The 16,915-nt window shown below is 40.0% G+C and overlaps 1 protein-coding gene across 1 annotated transcript in view; it reads right to left on the bottom strand.

The window, feature by feature from the left end:
- The window catches only part of GUCY1A3 (guanylate cyclase 1 soluble subunit alpha), a 23,635-nt gene that overhangs the window by 3,544 nt on the left and 3,176 nt on the right, over positions 1-16,915 (bottom strand). Inside the window, exons 2-6 of the mRNA XM_019521686.1 lie at positions 13,823-13,884; positions 11,663-11,721; positions 10,202-10,911; positions 7,692-8,177; positions 6,818-6,961 (exon numbers count right to left, since the gene is read on the bottom strand). Coding sequence (XP_019377231.1) covers positions 6,818-6,961; positions 7,692-8,177; positions 10,202-10,911; positions 11,663-11,721; positions 13,823-13,884 — 1,461 coding nt within the window. The remainder of the gene's footprint in view (positions 1-6,817; positions 6,962-7,691; positions 8,178-10,201; positions 10,912-11,662; positions 11,722-13,822; positions 13,885-16,915) is intronic.

The following is a 16,915-nucleotide window of genomic DNA, read 5'->3' as shown; positions in this document are numbered from 1 at the left end:
TATCAAGCTTTAATTTGCACATGTAGCAGGGTCTCCCCTGGGGCAGGCAGCCCCCACAGCTGACAGGGCTCCCAGAAGCAGAGGTGCACCAAGGACTGCTGGGGCTTATGAGTCTCATAACTGAGGGGACTCTCAGCCCCAGCAGCTTCCAACTCTGCAAGAAAGCCCCAGGCCTGAGGGATCACAACTGCCATGATCACCCAGCCTTGGGGTCCATAAAATCCCCAGGGTTCCAGGATCACATACGATTCCATTCATCTGGTGTGTGGGGTGCCCCCACAGCTGGGAGCCCCTCAACTAAAAGGCTCCCGGACTTAGGGCCTTGATTCTTGCTGGTGCAGGGGGAATCCAAGATCAGGTTCTCCCCAAATCAGCAAAAGGGCACAACAGGATCTAATGCACAATCTCACAAACATGCCTCCTGCCATGGATGGATCTCGCATTAGATCCCTGCATGTGTACAGGGGGCCTCAGGGATGTAAAATAAGCTCTAAAGAAAGGAAATGGCAATGCACAGACCACACTCCCAGCTGAGCTCTGTTGAGATGGGCCTTCCTAGAACACAACCTACTGTATTTACTTTTATCCAATATGAGGGTTTTTCCTCCAGCCTCAGGGCCAGAGCTCCTGGTACTGCAGGCTGGAGCCAGAGTAAACATGTGCTCCAAGTTTGAGCCAGAGACAGGAAAGATAAGCAGCAGCTGGAGATGCAGGGAGGGCATGGCACAGCGATTGCAGGGGCAGGCCTATATGTAGAGTGGCCAGGTACCAGGGGGCAGAGGGCAGGAGTGCAAGAGGGAAACTGATGGGTGGGCGAGGTGCAGGCAGCAGGGGAAGGCAAGTGATGGGGAGCACTGGTGGCAGGAGGCAAAGGACAAAGGTCAGGCCCTGACCCCGCAACTGCCTGCCCCTGTTGCCAATTGCCTTGGTGCAGTGGGGCCGGGAATGAATTTAAGACAACCCTCCAACAGTTAGATTCTATACATGGAAAATTATAACACATGTATACATTTTCCATGTATATAATAATTACTTGGGGGGCCTTCTTAAATTCAAAGTAGTCTTGGCTTTGGGTAACTACAGTTCACAGCTGGGGCGATCCACAGGAAGGTCCCAGCTCGGGTCCAGAGTTGTCGCCGCCCCCGGTAGGCATCTCATCCAGCCGCGGCTCGCGTCCAGCCCCACTTCACCCCCCAGCCCAACCAACCCAGCCCTTAGAGCCAATCCTTATCCTGAACGGTTACTAAAATGAGGGATTTGTATAACTGATGAAATAGTCACAGTACCAAAAGTACAGGTTGCAGGAGTATGTGAGAGTTGCTCTGTCTTCTGAAATATGTCTTAGGATTTGCATATTTTGCTTCTTTGATACTGTCCTTTGTTTCATCTATTTAATTTTTCTCCCTTTTTAGAACCTGTTATCTGGCCTTTTCAGAAAAAGGATTCAGAGTTAGCAGCAGGGCGGTACTGGAAAGTTTGCATTGTTACTGCCTGTGCTGTTCTATCTCTTTGCATCAACAGAACTCTCAATACCACACCTCCAATAAGGGCTAAATTCATAATCTGTATAATTTTAAATAGAAAATCATCTCTCTCTGAAACAAAAGCAACATCCACCCACATAGAAGAGCCAGCCAATGATTAAGGTATTCACATTAAATAGTAATCTGGTTTAAAATAAGTAATTTGCAGTTAGGCTTTTTTCTCAGAAAATTCATTACAGAAAGCAGACTGTGTCTTCGATTTTTTATTCTACAAAGCCACTAATGCTTCCATGAAGAGATAAAAAATACAGGCAACTTCAGTTGCATTCAAATTTTGTATCATCTAATGCAATGCAAATTATATTTTGTATATTAAATCCTTTTAAAATCAATTTTAAAAGTGTAATAGCATTTCTGAACTCAAACTATGGCAGTTTATGATATAAAGTATAAACCTGTTAATTAAATATCATCAGGTGTTTTCTGCATCCCGATTATATATTTTTTTACTTTCAAGAGTGTGAATTACAATAAGCACTGGTTGATTCTATGGCATGGCTTTATTCTCTGATAAAATAAAGATCATGCCATCATCTTAATAAACATTTATTTAGCCTTATATAGTGATTTGCTTTAAATTAAAATTGCGAGGAAGGGCATGAATTTAAAAATGAATTAATAAACAAAAACTGAAAAATGTGGTTGAAAAGGAAAAAAACATTGAAGAGGAAGTCAGAGGCTTCGAGGAAGTCAGAGGCCTGTGTACCTACTTAAAATGGGATCCCACCCAAAACATAGTGAATTCAATACAAATCTACACATCCATGTTTTGGAGCAGGGCCAAATGTTGCAGATCTTTGTGAAAATAACAAAATAATTGACTATTCCCTTTACTGTCATCATGCACAGGAGTACATTTATTCTCTCTAATCTCATTCATTTCATTCAATGAGATGTAAAACCATGTTTAAAGTGCAACATGTGCTTTTGAACTGAGGCTTTGTATGTTGTAAATCTACTGATTCATAACACAATTGAAGTATTGACTTCATACAGACTATAATTTTATTTTAATTATTTGATACATGACTGAAAAAACCTGTCAATAGGAATGCCTTTTACTGGGTCAGACCATAGGTCTATCTTGCCCAGTGTCCTGTGTCACACAGTAGCAAAGAGTGGATGCTAAAAGAGAAAGTGAATTGGGTATGACTAGACAAGGTTCTTTAGGTGAATCTGATATCTTTTATTAGACCAACTTAACTAGTTGGAAAAAAGAATTTCTCAGCAAGCTTTTGGGTTTAAAAACCCATCATCAGGCTGAGGAAGCATCTGCAGTTAGTGTGTGCTCTTCCTGGATGGAATGAATAGTAAAGAAGCCAGAGGCTGGTATGCATGCAAGAAAGCCAGTCAGTGAAGATCTAAATTGCTTGCATATTATACTTGCATCATGCATACTATCTTGCATACCATCTTGCATGCATACCAGCCTCTGGCTTCTTTACTATTCATTCCATCCAGGAAGAGCACACGCTAACTGCAGATGCTACCTCAGCCTGATGAAGGGTTTTTAAACCTGAAAGGTTGTTAAGAATTTTTTTCCCCCAACTGTTTAAGTTGGTCTAATAAAAGATATCAGATTCACCCAAAGAACCTTGGCCTATGTCCTTAGACCAACACAGCTACAGCCTATACCCCTTGATATGACCAGGCTTTTTTCCACTGTTCCTCTCTCACTTGCAGCCTCCAGCATTTATGATGTAGAAAGCTCTAATTCAGAGGTTGTGACACTACTTGTCATGCTCAATAGCTACTAATGCCCCTTTCTTCCAAGAATTTTTCCAATTCCATTTTGAATCTGGCTAAACTGTTAACTTACACAACACCTGGTGGCAATGAGTCCCACACTTTTATTACATGCTGTGTTAAAAATAACGTCCTTTTGTTAGTTTTACATGAGTCGCTTTACTGTGCATTAGACTAATATAATATGCAGTAAAGCGTCACTGTCTATATGTGCACAGGACTTACTGAGCATTAAATTAGTCTATGCACCATTTGCCAGTACCAACACATACAGGTACTAGACAAACAGTGCATTAGCTAATGTGCTGTAGTGCACGTGTAGATGCTGACTGGAAGTAATTTGCTCTGGGTCAGCTCAGGCAGCAAGAGGCCCGCTACTGCCTGGCTAAGCCCTGATGCAGAGGAGCTGTGCCAACTGCAGGGGCAGCTGTCTCCCTGCCACATGGGAATTGGGATGGGTCCCAGTCCCCACATGTCTGGGAGAGCTGTGCCTGCTGCAGAGGCAGCTATCTTCCTGTTTGTATAGGGATCGGGATGGGTTCTGATCCCATGGCCAACAGAGCTGTGCTGGCTGCAGGGGCACTGTCTTCTGTATTTCCTCACAGTCCACCTTGGTCTTTACCACTTTGAATAATTTTGTGTCATTAGCAAGTTTGTCCATTTCGATACTCACTCCCCTTTCCAGCTCATTTATGAATTTGTTAAACAGCACTCGGCCCAAAACAGATCCCTGTAGGACCCTGCTGTTTACTTCTTTCCATCCTGAAAGCTAACCATTTATACTCTGTCTTTGGTTTCTAATTTGAGCCAATTTTTAAGCTATTCCTTGTAATCCTACGACAGCCTAACTTAGTTAAGAGCCTCTGATGGGAGACCTTGTCAAGGCTTTTTGGAAGTCCAAATGTACTATGTCAACTGGATCACCCTGATCCACCTGCTTACTGACACTCTCAAGGAACTCTAGTAGGTTGGTGAGGCATGATTTTCCTTTGACAAATCCAGCAATGTGCTGAATAAATCTTTTTTATTATTATTTTTTCCGTCAGTTTTCCAGGAATAGAAGTTAGGCTCACTAGCCTATAAGTCCCTGAATCCCCTCTAGGGGCTTTGTTGAATATTGGTGTCTTATTGGCAACCCTCCAGTCCTCTGGTACTGAGGCTGGTTTTAGTGATAGTTTGCATACTATAGTTAGGAGCTGAACAATTTCCAACCTGGGTTCCTTCAGGACCCTAGCATGAGTGCCATCAGGTCCTGGTGATTTGCTGCTGTTTAGTTTATTAATTTCTTCTGTAACCTCATCTATTGAAACCTCAGTTTGGGTCAGCTCCACTGACTTGTCCCTACAGGGTGTGTCTACACATGCATTTAAGGAGGCATAAATTTAATGCACATTAGCTTAATGCACATTAAGGCGATTTAGGTTTGCATCTACACATGCATGTGTTAAATCCATTAATACCATGTGCGTGGACTAATGTGGGACTAAAGTTAGTCAGTTCATACACAGCATGAATGTGCCTTAATGCATCTACATATGCATTAATATGCTTTAGCTATTCATGCCTAAGTTTGATACTTGCTTTTGCAAGTATCAAATTTAGGCAAAAATAGCCTAAAATCACCATTTTTAAGATGCATTAAGGGCAAGCACATATAGAAGTGTGCCCTTAATGTGCCTTAAATTGAGCTAACATACCTTAAATTAGCACATGTAGAAGCACCCATAGAGGAGTAGATTTGGAGAGGGAATTTCCCTAACATCTTCCAAAGTGAAGGCAGATGCAAAGAATGCATTTAGTTTCTTAGCAATGGTCCTGTCATCCTTTAGTGCCCCTTTTACACCTTGATCATCCAAAGGCCCAACTGACTTCCTTGCAGGTGTTTAGCTTCTAATGTACTTAAAGACTTTTTTATTGTTACCTTTCATATCTTTAGAACAGGGGTGGGCAAAATGCTGCCCGGGGGCCGGATGTGGCCCACCAGGACCAGGCCATTCTATCCGGCGCTCAGGGCCTCTAAAAAATTTAGAAAATTAATATTTATCTGCCCCTGGCTGCCTGTCATGTGACCCTCGATGGCTTGCCAAAACTCAGTAAGTGGCCCTCCGCCCAAAATAATTGCCCACCTCTGCTTTAGAAAATTTCTCCTTAAATTCTTTCTTAGCTTGTCTTACAATTTTACATTTGATTTTCCAGAATTTATGCTCTTTATTTTCCCCATTAGTAGTTGACTTCAACTTTCTGAAAAAAAGGCTTTTTCCTGCTTATTGCTTCTGCACCTCTGCCATTAAACCATGCTAGTTTTCTTTTGGTTTGCATTCCATTTCTTTTTACTTGTGGTATGCATTTGCTTTGTGCCTCCAATATGGTATTCTGAAGCAGTTTCTGTGCTTCTTCCATGTACTTCACCTCCTAGAGGGCCCCTTTTAACTTCTAACCAGCTTCTTTATTTTGGTGTAGTCTACTTTTTTTAAATTAAAGGCTACTGTGGCAGATTTCCTTATCCCTCGTACATGGATGTGAAACCCAACTGCATTGCAGTCGCTATGGCAGAGTGGCTCAGTAACACTTACCATTTGCACCAAATCCTGTGTTCTACTAAGGACCAAGTCAAGAACAACCTTTCCTTTTGTAGGTTTCAGAATCAACTGCTCCAGGAAGCAGTCTTTTATGACTTTGAGATATTTGGTCTCTGCATCTTATCCTGATGTTAAATTGACCCAGTCTGTTTGAAGATAGCTGAAGTCCCCCATTATTACTGTGTTTTACGCTGTTGCAGCCTCTCATTTCCCTCACCATTTCTAGCTTTCTGCTGTCATCCTGATCTGGGAGTTAATAGTATAGCCCCAGATGTACTTTTTGTCTACTGAAATATGGAATTTCTATCCATAAAGATTCTATGGTACCTCTCTTATCAGTTCTAAAATCTACCCTATTTGATTCTATGCAGTCTTTGATGTAAGGTGCCACTTCCCCACCTACTGTATCTTTTCTGTATAACTTGTATTCTGATATTGCAGCATTCCATTGATTTCCTCATTCCATGTTTCAGAGATACCTCTTATGTCAATAACATTTTTTCAATATCATGTCAAAATTTATATATTGCTGCAATCAGGATTATAGTTGTTCTTTTGGTGATTCATATTCATCTGCTGCTCTCAAGGAGACCCTTCTAAATATCGTTTTCTCAGTTTTTAATAGGGACAGGGGTTTACTCTTCTAATTAAAATATTTTAATAGAATATTGCAAGTCATGGTAACTTTATTGCTCCTGAAATAATGACAGTGTGTCAATGTCCTGCTATTGACTTCTGCACATTTAGGTCCTCCTAACTGATTCTTAGATTTCTGGTTTTGTTTTCTTCACAAAACCTTAACTCATTAAAATACACCATCAAGCAATTGTGAAATTAATCATACTTATTTCCCAGTTTGTCCCAATGTATTAAATATCATATAAGATGGCAGTTCATTGATGACAGACAGAAACAAAAAATGTATAGATGTATGATAAAATGTACAACCTTAATAGGCTCTCCATGGGGAGACATCACCTCATCTGAAAGCTCCATCATCTTCAGAGCCATTAAGGCTACTTGCACAGCGTGTGTCTCACTTTCTTTGTGTAAACCACCAGCCACACAATAGGCATCTCCAATGGTCTCCACCTGAACAAACACATTTGGTTCTTACTGTACACGCAGCTTTAAATAAAGAAAACACACAGCGTGGGCTTAAGTACTGTCAGTGGACCGCACCCTGAAGCCAAAGTCCTGTTGGCTTTAGCTAGAATTCTACTAACTGGGCCAAATTGTGCAAAGATCATTTTGCAAGTAAGCCTACAAAGAGTGATATATGTTGGTGATCTGTGATGGTGGCAATGCATTTATTACATTAAAATATTTTTGTTCCTCACCTGCTGTGGGACTTTGCGCTTGCTCTGATCAGTTGTTTACTCTACATTCACAGCAATATAAGTGACAGCAGGATTTTAACCCATGGTTTCTAACTTCCATTAAGTTTCCCATGTGGCTACACAATCAGCTGATTGTTTGTTATCAATCTCTGTGTTACTTTGTAACCTATTATACTATAGAAGATGTTGAAAAATGGGCTGCATGCAGCTCCTGGGCAGTTCTGGTGTAGCCCCTGATGAAAAGCAGGGTAACATGGGTAGTACAGGAGTATTTGTCACCTCTTTGCTATATGAAGACTTTGAAAAGCCACTCCTAGAAGACTGTAGCTTGGCCACTTCCTCAGCTTCCCTCCATGTTATGATCTTACTATAATTAAGGTCAGTATTCAAAAAATTTTTCAAGTCCTATCATTCTCTGTACCATTGGAGTCTCCCTTCCCTCCCTGCCCCAAAATGACATAAAAATGCAATACGTTCTCTACCTTGTAGATATCTAGTTCTCCACACTGGTAATCAAAGCGAGTATAGAGTTCATTAAGCATGGTGATAACCTGCATAGGTGAGCACTGTGAACAGATGGCAGTGAATCCGACAATGTCAGAGAACAGCATTGTGACATTACTAAATTTCTTGGCTTGCACAACTTGTCCCTGCCAGAGCTGCTGAGCGACTTCACCAGGAAAAATTGAGAACAAAAGATCTACCGTCTTCTTCTTCTCCTCTTCAAGAGCTTGGTGGGCCTGCTCCAAAGTAGCTTTTAGTTTTCCTAACCTCTTCTTCAGTTCATCTTGAGCTCTGGCTTGTTCTCCTATCAAAACAACATCCCTCAGTGCATTATGAATTGGAATATCTGAAAGGTACAGTCCACGACCTGTAAAATCTTCTAATCTATCCACACAAGGAGATCCCAAAAACAAGATAGCATTGGATTCAAAAATATAGATCATTTGGCCTTTAAGATCCATGACCTAAAATGAGTAAAGAAAGAATAGTTGAAGCATGTCATCCACTGTCCTAGTTTGAAATGGGAGGACTCAGGGAAGGCACGGTATGCTGTATGATTCAAGAAACAATCTGGTTCTCAGTTGTTCTGTTTCAAATAATTCACTAAATAGAAAATGTGGTTCTGTGCCATTGGAAGCCATTAAATGGGTTTAGTGAATTATTAAAGCTATGGAAGGGCTTCTGGCACTAGGGTTAAACCAATAATGATTGAAAACATATAGACTTATATGGTATCCACAGATATTTGTTTTTACTAGGGAAAAAACAAATCATCAAGAGCAGTTTTGCCCATTATTATATATATACACAATGGTATGCAATCTTTGAATTTGATTATATTGACTACACTGCCTGTTTTATGCACAGTTGTTTTGTATATGAGGAAAAATAGAGAAATCTTTTTGTATTTTAAGACAGTAACTTTGCAAACTAATGCAATTTAAAATTGAAGAGGCCTAAGTATAAAGAACAGTATATGTTAGAATAATAAGGCAGTAAAATACCCTGCCTGAGGAACCTGTAGAATCTTTAGTAGAGGTTTCCAAGAGGTAGGAGAATGATTTGACAGCATTCCTGCATTTGTGTAGTGCTTTGGACCACATGATCCTTGCAGTCCTTTCATAACTCCCTCCCAATTTAGAGATAGCACCAGAATAGCACCCCTCACTACTGTCAGTCTTTGATGAAGCAATGCTGCATCACCCAGGCAAACAAGCTGGGCTGTGGCAACCCTGTCCTGTTTAACTGTCCAGCCAGAGAAGCCATGTGCTGTGCACCCTGCTCAAGTAAAACCACTCTCCTTCTCCCCACAGCCCCATGGAAGTTTTGCCCAGGACACAAAACTCATTAGTTATGTTTCTGCTTTCCAACCCTATGAATCTATTATTCTACATTTTAATTACCTACTGAAGTAAAGAAAATGTATTTTATTAACTATTTTGTTCTTTTATACTTATCACGTATAGGATATGAAAGTGTTCCAGAGCTCTCTTTATGTTGCTTTAATGACATAAATGCTTTTGGAAACTGTGAACCAAAGCAGTCTTTAAGATCTTGCTTTTACTAATAAAAACCTTAGATAAAGTAAGTAAAGTAGGCCCGGTTTTTTGAACATTTTGCCAAGGTAAAAGCTGACTAAAATTTAAATATTTGTCTTTAATAAGGTTCTTGGGATGATGCAGCTGAATGGCAAAATGGTAATGGGTTTTAGTGATCTTCACCTATAAGTCATCAGTTTGAATTTGGCATAGGTCAATAATGATGAAATATTGTTGTCTTGATTATACAATGCCCTGTGTTGTCACAGTCCATTTGTCAGAGTTCCAGTCCACAATACTTAAAAAGAGTCACCACATAGAACTAATAGGAATCTCTGATAGCAAAGATATCAAAGACTGAATTAGCCTTGAGTGTGTTCTATCTGCTTACTCCTCGAGGTGTTCTCTCCAGCTCAAAGATGGGGTGGGTTGAAGCTACTTTCTCTATTCTAGAGATGATCTGTCATCAATCTAATACAATTTCTCCAATACAAAAGTGTCTCTTTACCCTCACAATTCAACATGTTCTTCAAAACAAAACAAAACAGAACAGAACAGGACAGAACAACACAAAACAATAAAGGACCAAATTTAACTCATTAATATTCGCACTGAAGTAAAAAATACTTTTGATGGGGGTAGGGCTTCAGAATTTGGCCTGCTTTGTAGTACAGAACCTTCTATGTCTAACTAGAGGTGAAAGCTTAGTTTACTATCTTCCCCAGAAACTCAAGGCTATACGGTGTTTATTACTATTATTAGTATGCTTTTGTTGTTGTCATTTTTATTGTATTAGCTGTTGGGAAGCAAACAATATAAAATAACAGGTTTTATTTCATCACTGTGACTGGTTTCTGGTGGCCACTGATTTATAACTCTGCCCTCCACCTATCAAAAGAGAAAAAGAAAGGAAGATGTTATAAGGTAAATGGCTAGAAAACAGTTCTTACCCTTGAAGACTTCTTAATAGAACTGTCCCATCTCCTTACTCGTACAGTGAACTGCATATTCAGCATTGCCATAATCCCACTAAACGTGCAGTTTATTTTTGGGGTAAGAATTTCAAAATACTCATCAAAGTTTGTTTTTGGTTGAAGTTCTCTCCTATTCATAAGTCTCCTTATCCCATTGCCAATTTGTAGAACAACCATATCCTTGTCAAACATGAAATGAAATGGAAAGGTCTTACAAAACAAAGCAGCAGAGATTACAAGTGAAGACTGTGGTTTACATGGAGATAAGGAAGGTTTTGTGCTTTTGACTTGTACAGAGTACAACAAATATGGTTGGTTAATAAACTCAGTGCATTCATTACGGAAGCAAGGAGGCATCAATGTCACTTCCACATCAGTTTCATATAAAATACGAGCTGCTGCTTTAATAATACCAGGAAGAATGAGACTAGTTGTTTTTTTAGGAAAGAAATAGTACACATTTAAAAAGTCTTGATCTTTTTCCAGACATAATATGGAGGCTTCTTCAAGTCTGTCCTTTTTTACTCCTTCTTGGCTATGGCCACTCTGCTTCAGAAGGGTACTGAAACTGTTTAAGAAGTCCTTAAGAGTTCCACCAACAACTCCTAAGATATGTTCATCCTCTTCATAGCATATTTTAAAGAGCTCTTCACCAAGGGATTCCTTTGCAACATCTACTGGAACACCTGTAAGCATAGACCCACAATATGATCACATAGGCTCTTTTAAGCAACACACTACACAAAAAAAAATGGCAACGAATTTCACTCTCTCTCCCTCCACCCAACTATAGCCACGTACTTCTAGCACTATTTCTTCAACACTGCACAACCACCAAAGGACTCTGGTTTGGGAGCCCCATCATGGCTTAGCCAAAGATGTAAGAATCACTTCCTATAAAACAGGGACTTGGTGGCTTTCATTACCACAGGTTATCCAATTCCACTTTTCCTTCAGAGATGAAGAGACAGACAATCTTGACTGGGGCTTTCTTGACTAGGGGACTTAAAGTATATATTTGCATAGCACCTACCTCTTGGTCATTAAGCAAATCCTAAATACAGCATTGGTAAAAATAGCCTTGTTTGGTCAATCTAGTACTAGTGTAACACACAAACACAAGGAATAACATGTTTCAATTCAAACTTGGTCTCATTTCTGCAGACTAGAATAGCTTGGCTGCTCTTTGGAAGGCAATACAAAATTGAATAAATCCAGGTTTCAGTTTCAGCTGAAACATTCTAACCATCTATTATAACCTAATCTGCAGAGGTTGAGGCTGTTACTGCCATCTACCTTTCAATATTCGCATCACATTCCACAACTCATGCTATTAGCTGTGGGAATCCTCGGTTGTGTCCCCAGTTTGTCAGCCAACATTGTTTCCTAGTAACAAGATCAGTGGCTAGTTGATATAACTAAACAATGTTACATTACCTGCTAAATCTGCATGTTCAGTGACTGCTTTTTCAAAATCTTCTCTGTCTCCAGATTTTCTACAAAGATCATACAAATGCAAGTAAAAAATATCTAAAAAATCAACTGCAAAACATAATGAAGATGACATTGCGCTGGAAAAATGCTAGCCAAATGAAATACCATTCCCAGGTTTGTTCTGTAATGATTGGTTTTGTTTATAAATACATATTTTTTATTAAATCAAATGTGGGCCTTGAAAGGAAATTACCATCCCCTGTACATTTATGATAAATTAAAGCTTTAATGGTCTGAGCTTGGATTAAGTATTAAGGCCAAAGTATTAAGACCTTAATTGATTAAAATTCTCATTTTTTTTTAGCATTTGTCCTTATAATTGTTATTTTCAACTTTGCAGCATAGTTGTATTTCATAACCTACTATATGATATAATCTGGCTTTTATTGACATCATGCACTTCCCTGAATTAACTTACATTAAAATTAATGTGTGAAAAAGTTTCTTTGTTACTGGTATTATCAGGAAGAATTTCATTTATACAAAAGTATTGATTTCATTGGAGTCATCCCAGATTCACATAACACAAAAATTAGACCCACTAAAATACTTCGAAGCAAAGATCAAAATACATTGACCTGAGAGGTAATCAATGAAAGGAATGCTTTTTAGCGTAGGTCAAGATTTATCTCTATATATCAATTAATCTTGAATACAATACATACATATTGCTCTATTCTACATGTCTTCACTATAAATACTTGGAAATATATTTATGTTATATAAATAAAACATACATATATGTTGTATTTATAAATATATGTTATATACCGTAACAACTCAAGTCTCAATATGTCTTCAGTATCACCCCCACTGAAGTATTTATTAGTTTCCTCTTTCACACCAATATTCAAAAGAAAGCAGAAGAGTAAAGATCCAGAAAATATTCACTGACTATTGCCAATCTGTTCAAGAAACAGCAATTATAACATATTGTCTGGGCCCATCTACACAAGACACTTTATTGCACCGTAGACTAATTACTGTGCAGTAAAGCACCACTGTCTATGCATGTGTGGCATTTACTGTGCAGTTAATGAGTCTACTGTATGGTTGGCTAGTACCTGTAGATACAGGTAGTAGATTAACCATGCAGTAGGTACTGTGCAGTAGCATATTAGCATGCAGTAGCAAATTGCTCCTGGTCAGTTCCTTGTCAGTAAATTGCTCCTGTTTCCCAGCCCTGTGCCTTGGTCTGCCAATGGGGGAAGGGACAGTTGCTGGAGGAGGAGAAACAGCTGCTAGAGGAGGGGGCAATTTCCCAGCCCTGCACCCCAATCTCCCGAATGCGGCATGGGTGTGGGAGGCAGCTGCGCCAGAAGGAGGACAGCTCCCCCCACCCCCCAGAGCCCAGGCCTGACCCTGGTGCTCCCTCCTAGCCTGGGGCTGGCACCCAGAGGAGCCTGGAGCCCTTCCTGGATGCTGTAGGGGGCCAGAGCAGGGAAGGAGTAGCTCTGCACTGAACTGCTCCCTTTGGGCAAAAATTTCTTCCCAACAGGCGCATGTGTACACCTGCTTCTAGGGAAAGCTTCCTGTGCAGCAAGCTTACAGTACATTAACAGCATGTGAAGACGTGACCTCTGTTTGGTTTTTCTTTGGATAAGTCAATGTTTGTAGAGCTTTGAAAAAAAATATAACATCCTTTAAGTGCCACATAAGACTAGGTATTGTTGTTGTTACTGTGAACAATCATATTATTGCCAACTTCAATATTATTCTCCCCTGCACATATAAAAAACAGATGTTAAGGTCAAACTTTTAAAATATCCACTAATTTGAGGAGGATTATTTTCTGTATTCCTGACCTGAGAGACATCTAAGGAACTCTTATTTCATAGGTGATGTGAGTACAGGTAGCTTTCAATGATTTCAACTAATTAATTAATTAGTCAATCAATCTATTATGCCACTCAGAAGTATTTTTAAATGAATTGTTGCACAGAGGAATTAAGTAACATGAACAAAAGAACATATTACAAAACTACATTATCGGCATAGTTGAAACTAGCTCTCTAGAGCCCTCATCTGCCCAAACCAGTACCCATTGCCTCTTGCATACATTTACTACATATTTTTTCTCATAAACAAACCATTTTAACATACCTGTTTTCTTTTATTCTATGCTTTGCTAATGTTCTCTGAAGTGCAAGATTTAACCGTTCAAACTGGAAATGAAAAAGAAAATTAGCTAATTAAAATGCCAGTTGCTTAAAATGTAATCAGAAGTCAATTTTTATAAATAAAAGACTTAATTTGCCTTTTAAGAACTAATACCCCTTTCAAAAAGACAGATTAATTAAAAAGCATAATATGTCCAGTTTTAGGGCTTGGCTTACATCACTGACTTGAGCTCTAGTAAATCTCTAATCAAATCCTCTGGATCTATGTGTCATACCATTTTAACAGAGGCCACATATGGTGATGTGGCTTTATTTCCAGGTGTTAATAAGGAAAACAGCGACAGTAAAACATGCCAATTTCTATGTAACTAAGTCTTACTTTCTAGTGCTATAAGGTAGAAATAGGAAAGACTTAACCCTACAGATCAAAACTGCCATAGGAAATATAGCTGTATAGTACAAGAATATGTTTTCATGTTTCAGTTAACCTTCACCTAAAAACTAACTGCACTTCATAACATATCTCTCAATGAAACACAATGAAAAGTATTCTTCTTAAGCAATGGTATTTCTAGGGGCATTACGGGCCAGCTTCTATCCTATCTATTATACATGTAAGGGAATTTGGGTGTTTAGATGTAATTTGATACCACCCTGCATGAACCCCAGACAAACAATTAGTGCAAAAGATGAGTGGGTTCTCCTCCTGGTTTGCCGATTTGTTTTTGTAACTCAGTCTTAAGGGTAAAATGGTGTTATGTTGCAAAAGTAGATGTGGGAACAGATTTTCAGAGACTTGAGCAGAGTGTGGGGGGAGAAAAAAAATCACATTTTTGAGTTTAAATCCACTTAAGTACCTAACACATGGATTAGAATCTGGCCCTAAGTGCTTCAATATTTTCAGGAGTTTTAGGAAAGAGCCTCACTGAAGGGGGGTCAAGATGAGAAGTGCAAATATAACAAAATATGTTTTCAAATGTAACAAATGCCATGGATATGGTTTGGTGCCACAAATAATGTCTTAAGAATGTTTTTGTGAAACCAACTTGAACCATACATGAAGAAAATAGTTTCATAGTTTCTAGGGTCGGAAGGGACCTGAGCAGATCATCTAGTCCGACCCCCTGCCATGGCAGGAAGAGCACTGGGGTCAAATGACCCCAGTAAGGTGGTCATCCAACCTCCTCTTAAAAACCCCCACGGTGGGAGCCTGCACCACCTCACTTGGAAGCTGGTTCCAGACTCTAGCCGCCCTGACTGTGAAGTAGCGCCTCCTGATGTCCAACTTAAACCTTCCCTCCGCCAGCTTGTGACCATTGTTCCTAGTCACTCCTTGCGGTGCTCGGGGGAACAGTGACTCCCCCAATGCCTGCTGATCCCCCCTAACCAGTTTATAACAGGCCACAAGATCCCCCCTCAGCCTTCTCTTTTGAAGGCTGAACAGGTTCAGGTCCCGCAACCTTTCCTCATAGGACCTACCCTGCTGTCCCTTGATCATACCACAAAGGAAGAGTTTTAAATACAAGAATTACCAGATGGCTGCAAATTCTAGCCTGACTCTGCACATTTGAAAAAAATAACTTAAAATTATAAGAATTAAAGTCTAGAAATAGTCCAAGTAAAAAGTGTTTGATGCAAAGGGCCTATTATGGTGTCCTGAAGATATAATCCCAACTTGCCTCATACCTACTTCTTGCATGTCTAGTCTGCTGTCCTGTCCTAATCCATACTCTGGTCTCAAATAGAGGTTATAGCTCTCTACATCCAAGCTCTGCTAGTTGTTTTGAAGCAGTGAAGCTGCATGGTGCATAGCTCAGTTGTCCATGCCTCCATCCATTTCTATAGCCTCCACAGAAAGGCTATAGAGCCTTTGCAATAACAATGGACCCTCATTTCACAGTCCCTTTTTTGCAGAGTTTCTTGGATCTGGCTTGCCCCATCGCTCTCCTTTTCTACTTCCAATAGATGGGGCAAGAAGGAAGAATACTGAGAAGAAAGCATCACAATAGGATGGCAGCACAGCTTTGTTTTTCAAACAACTCTTTTATACAATTTTAAATGAACAAGATTTAATTCATACATAGATATAGCCAGGAACAGTAGGACAGCTGTGCCATTCATTATACAACTACTAGTAACTCATTTTTTATCTGTAACTTCCTCCCAACAAACAAGCAAGTCCACAAACAAAATAGCCATGTGCATTTTTGCACCCTTGGTCTGATGAAAAGTTAAAGTTTATTGTACCCTTGATTTCTATATACAACTAGAAGCTTCAGGCACTGATCACAGACACCGATATGGCCCTTTGTTTTGAAGTTTTTATTTGAGAGAAAGGTAACATAAATCACTGCTGGTAAGCAGGGCAGCACAACATACTCTTGGCAATAAGAAATACGCTTTTGAACAAACTCAAGCCATGTCGAAAGGAGGGAGATGAGGACAATTGCCAAATTCCGATTCTGCAGCAGACTGTATGAAGAATTACTGCTACGCCTGAACAGCATGCCATTGACTCTAGTGACTTGGAATTCCTGAGATGTTAACCTTGGCCTCTCTTCTCTTCTGGCATGTGTGGCTGCACCTTATACAAGGGTATTTTTACACCAAATGAAATCCTGGCCTATGGTCTTTCTCCGTGAAAGATTTCATAGACTTTCATAGACATTAGGGCTGGAAGGGACCTCAGAAGATCATCGAGTCCAGCCCCCTGCCCAAAGGGCAGGAAGTCAGCTGGGGTCATAGGATCCCAGCAAGATAAGCATCCAATTTGCTCTTGAAGGTGTTCAATGCAGGTACTTGAACCACCTACAATGGCAGGCTGTCCCAGACCTTGGGGGCTTGGACAGTAAAGAAATTCTTCCTTATGTCCAGCCTGAAACGGTCTTGTAGTAGTTTATGACCGTTCGACCTCGTCATCCCTCGGGGCGCTCTGGTGAACAAACATTCCCCCAGATACTGGTGAGCACCCCTAATAAACTTGTAGGTGGCCATTAGATCACCCCTGAGCCTGCGCTTTTCCAGGCTAAAGAGCCCCATGGCTCTCAGCCTGTCATCGTAAGGTCTGTTTTCCTGA

This window comes from Gavialis gangeticus, unplaced genomic scaffold (genome assembly GCF_001723915.1).
Source record: "Gavialis gangeticus isolate Ggan-Ray unplaced genomic scaffold, GavGan_comp1, whole genome shotgun sequence".
Lineage (NCBI taxonomy): Eukaryota > Metazoa > Chordata > Crocodylia > Gavialidae > Gavialis > Gavialis gangeticus.
Note: the sequence above shows the minus strand (reverse complement) of the source record. Positions and strands in the feature narration are given on the sequence as shown.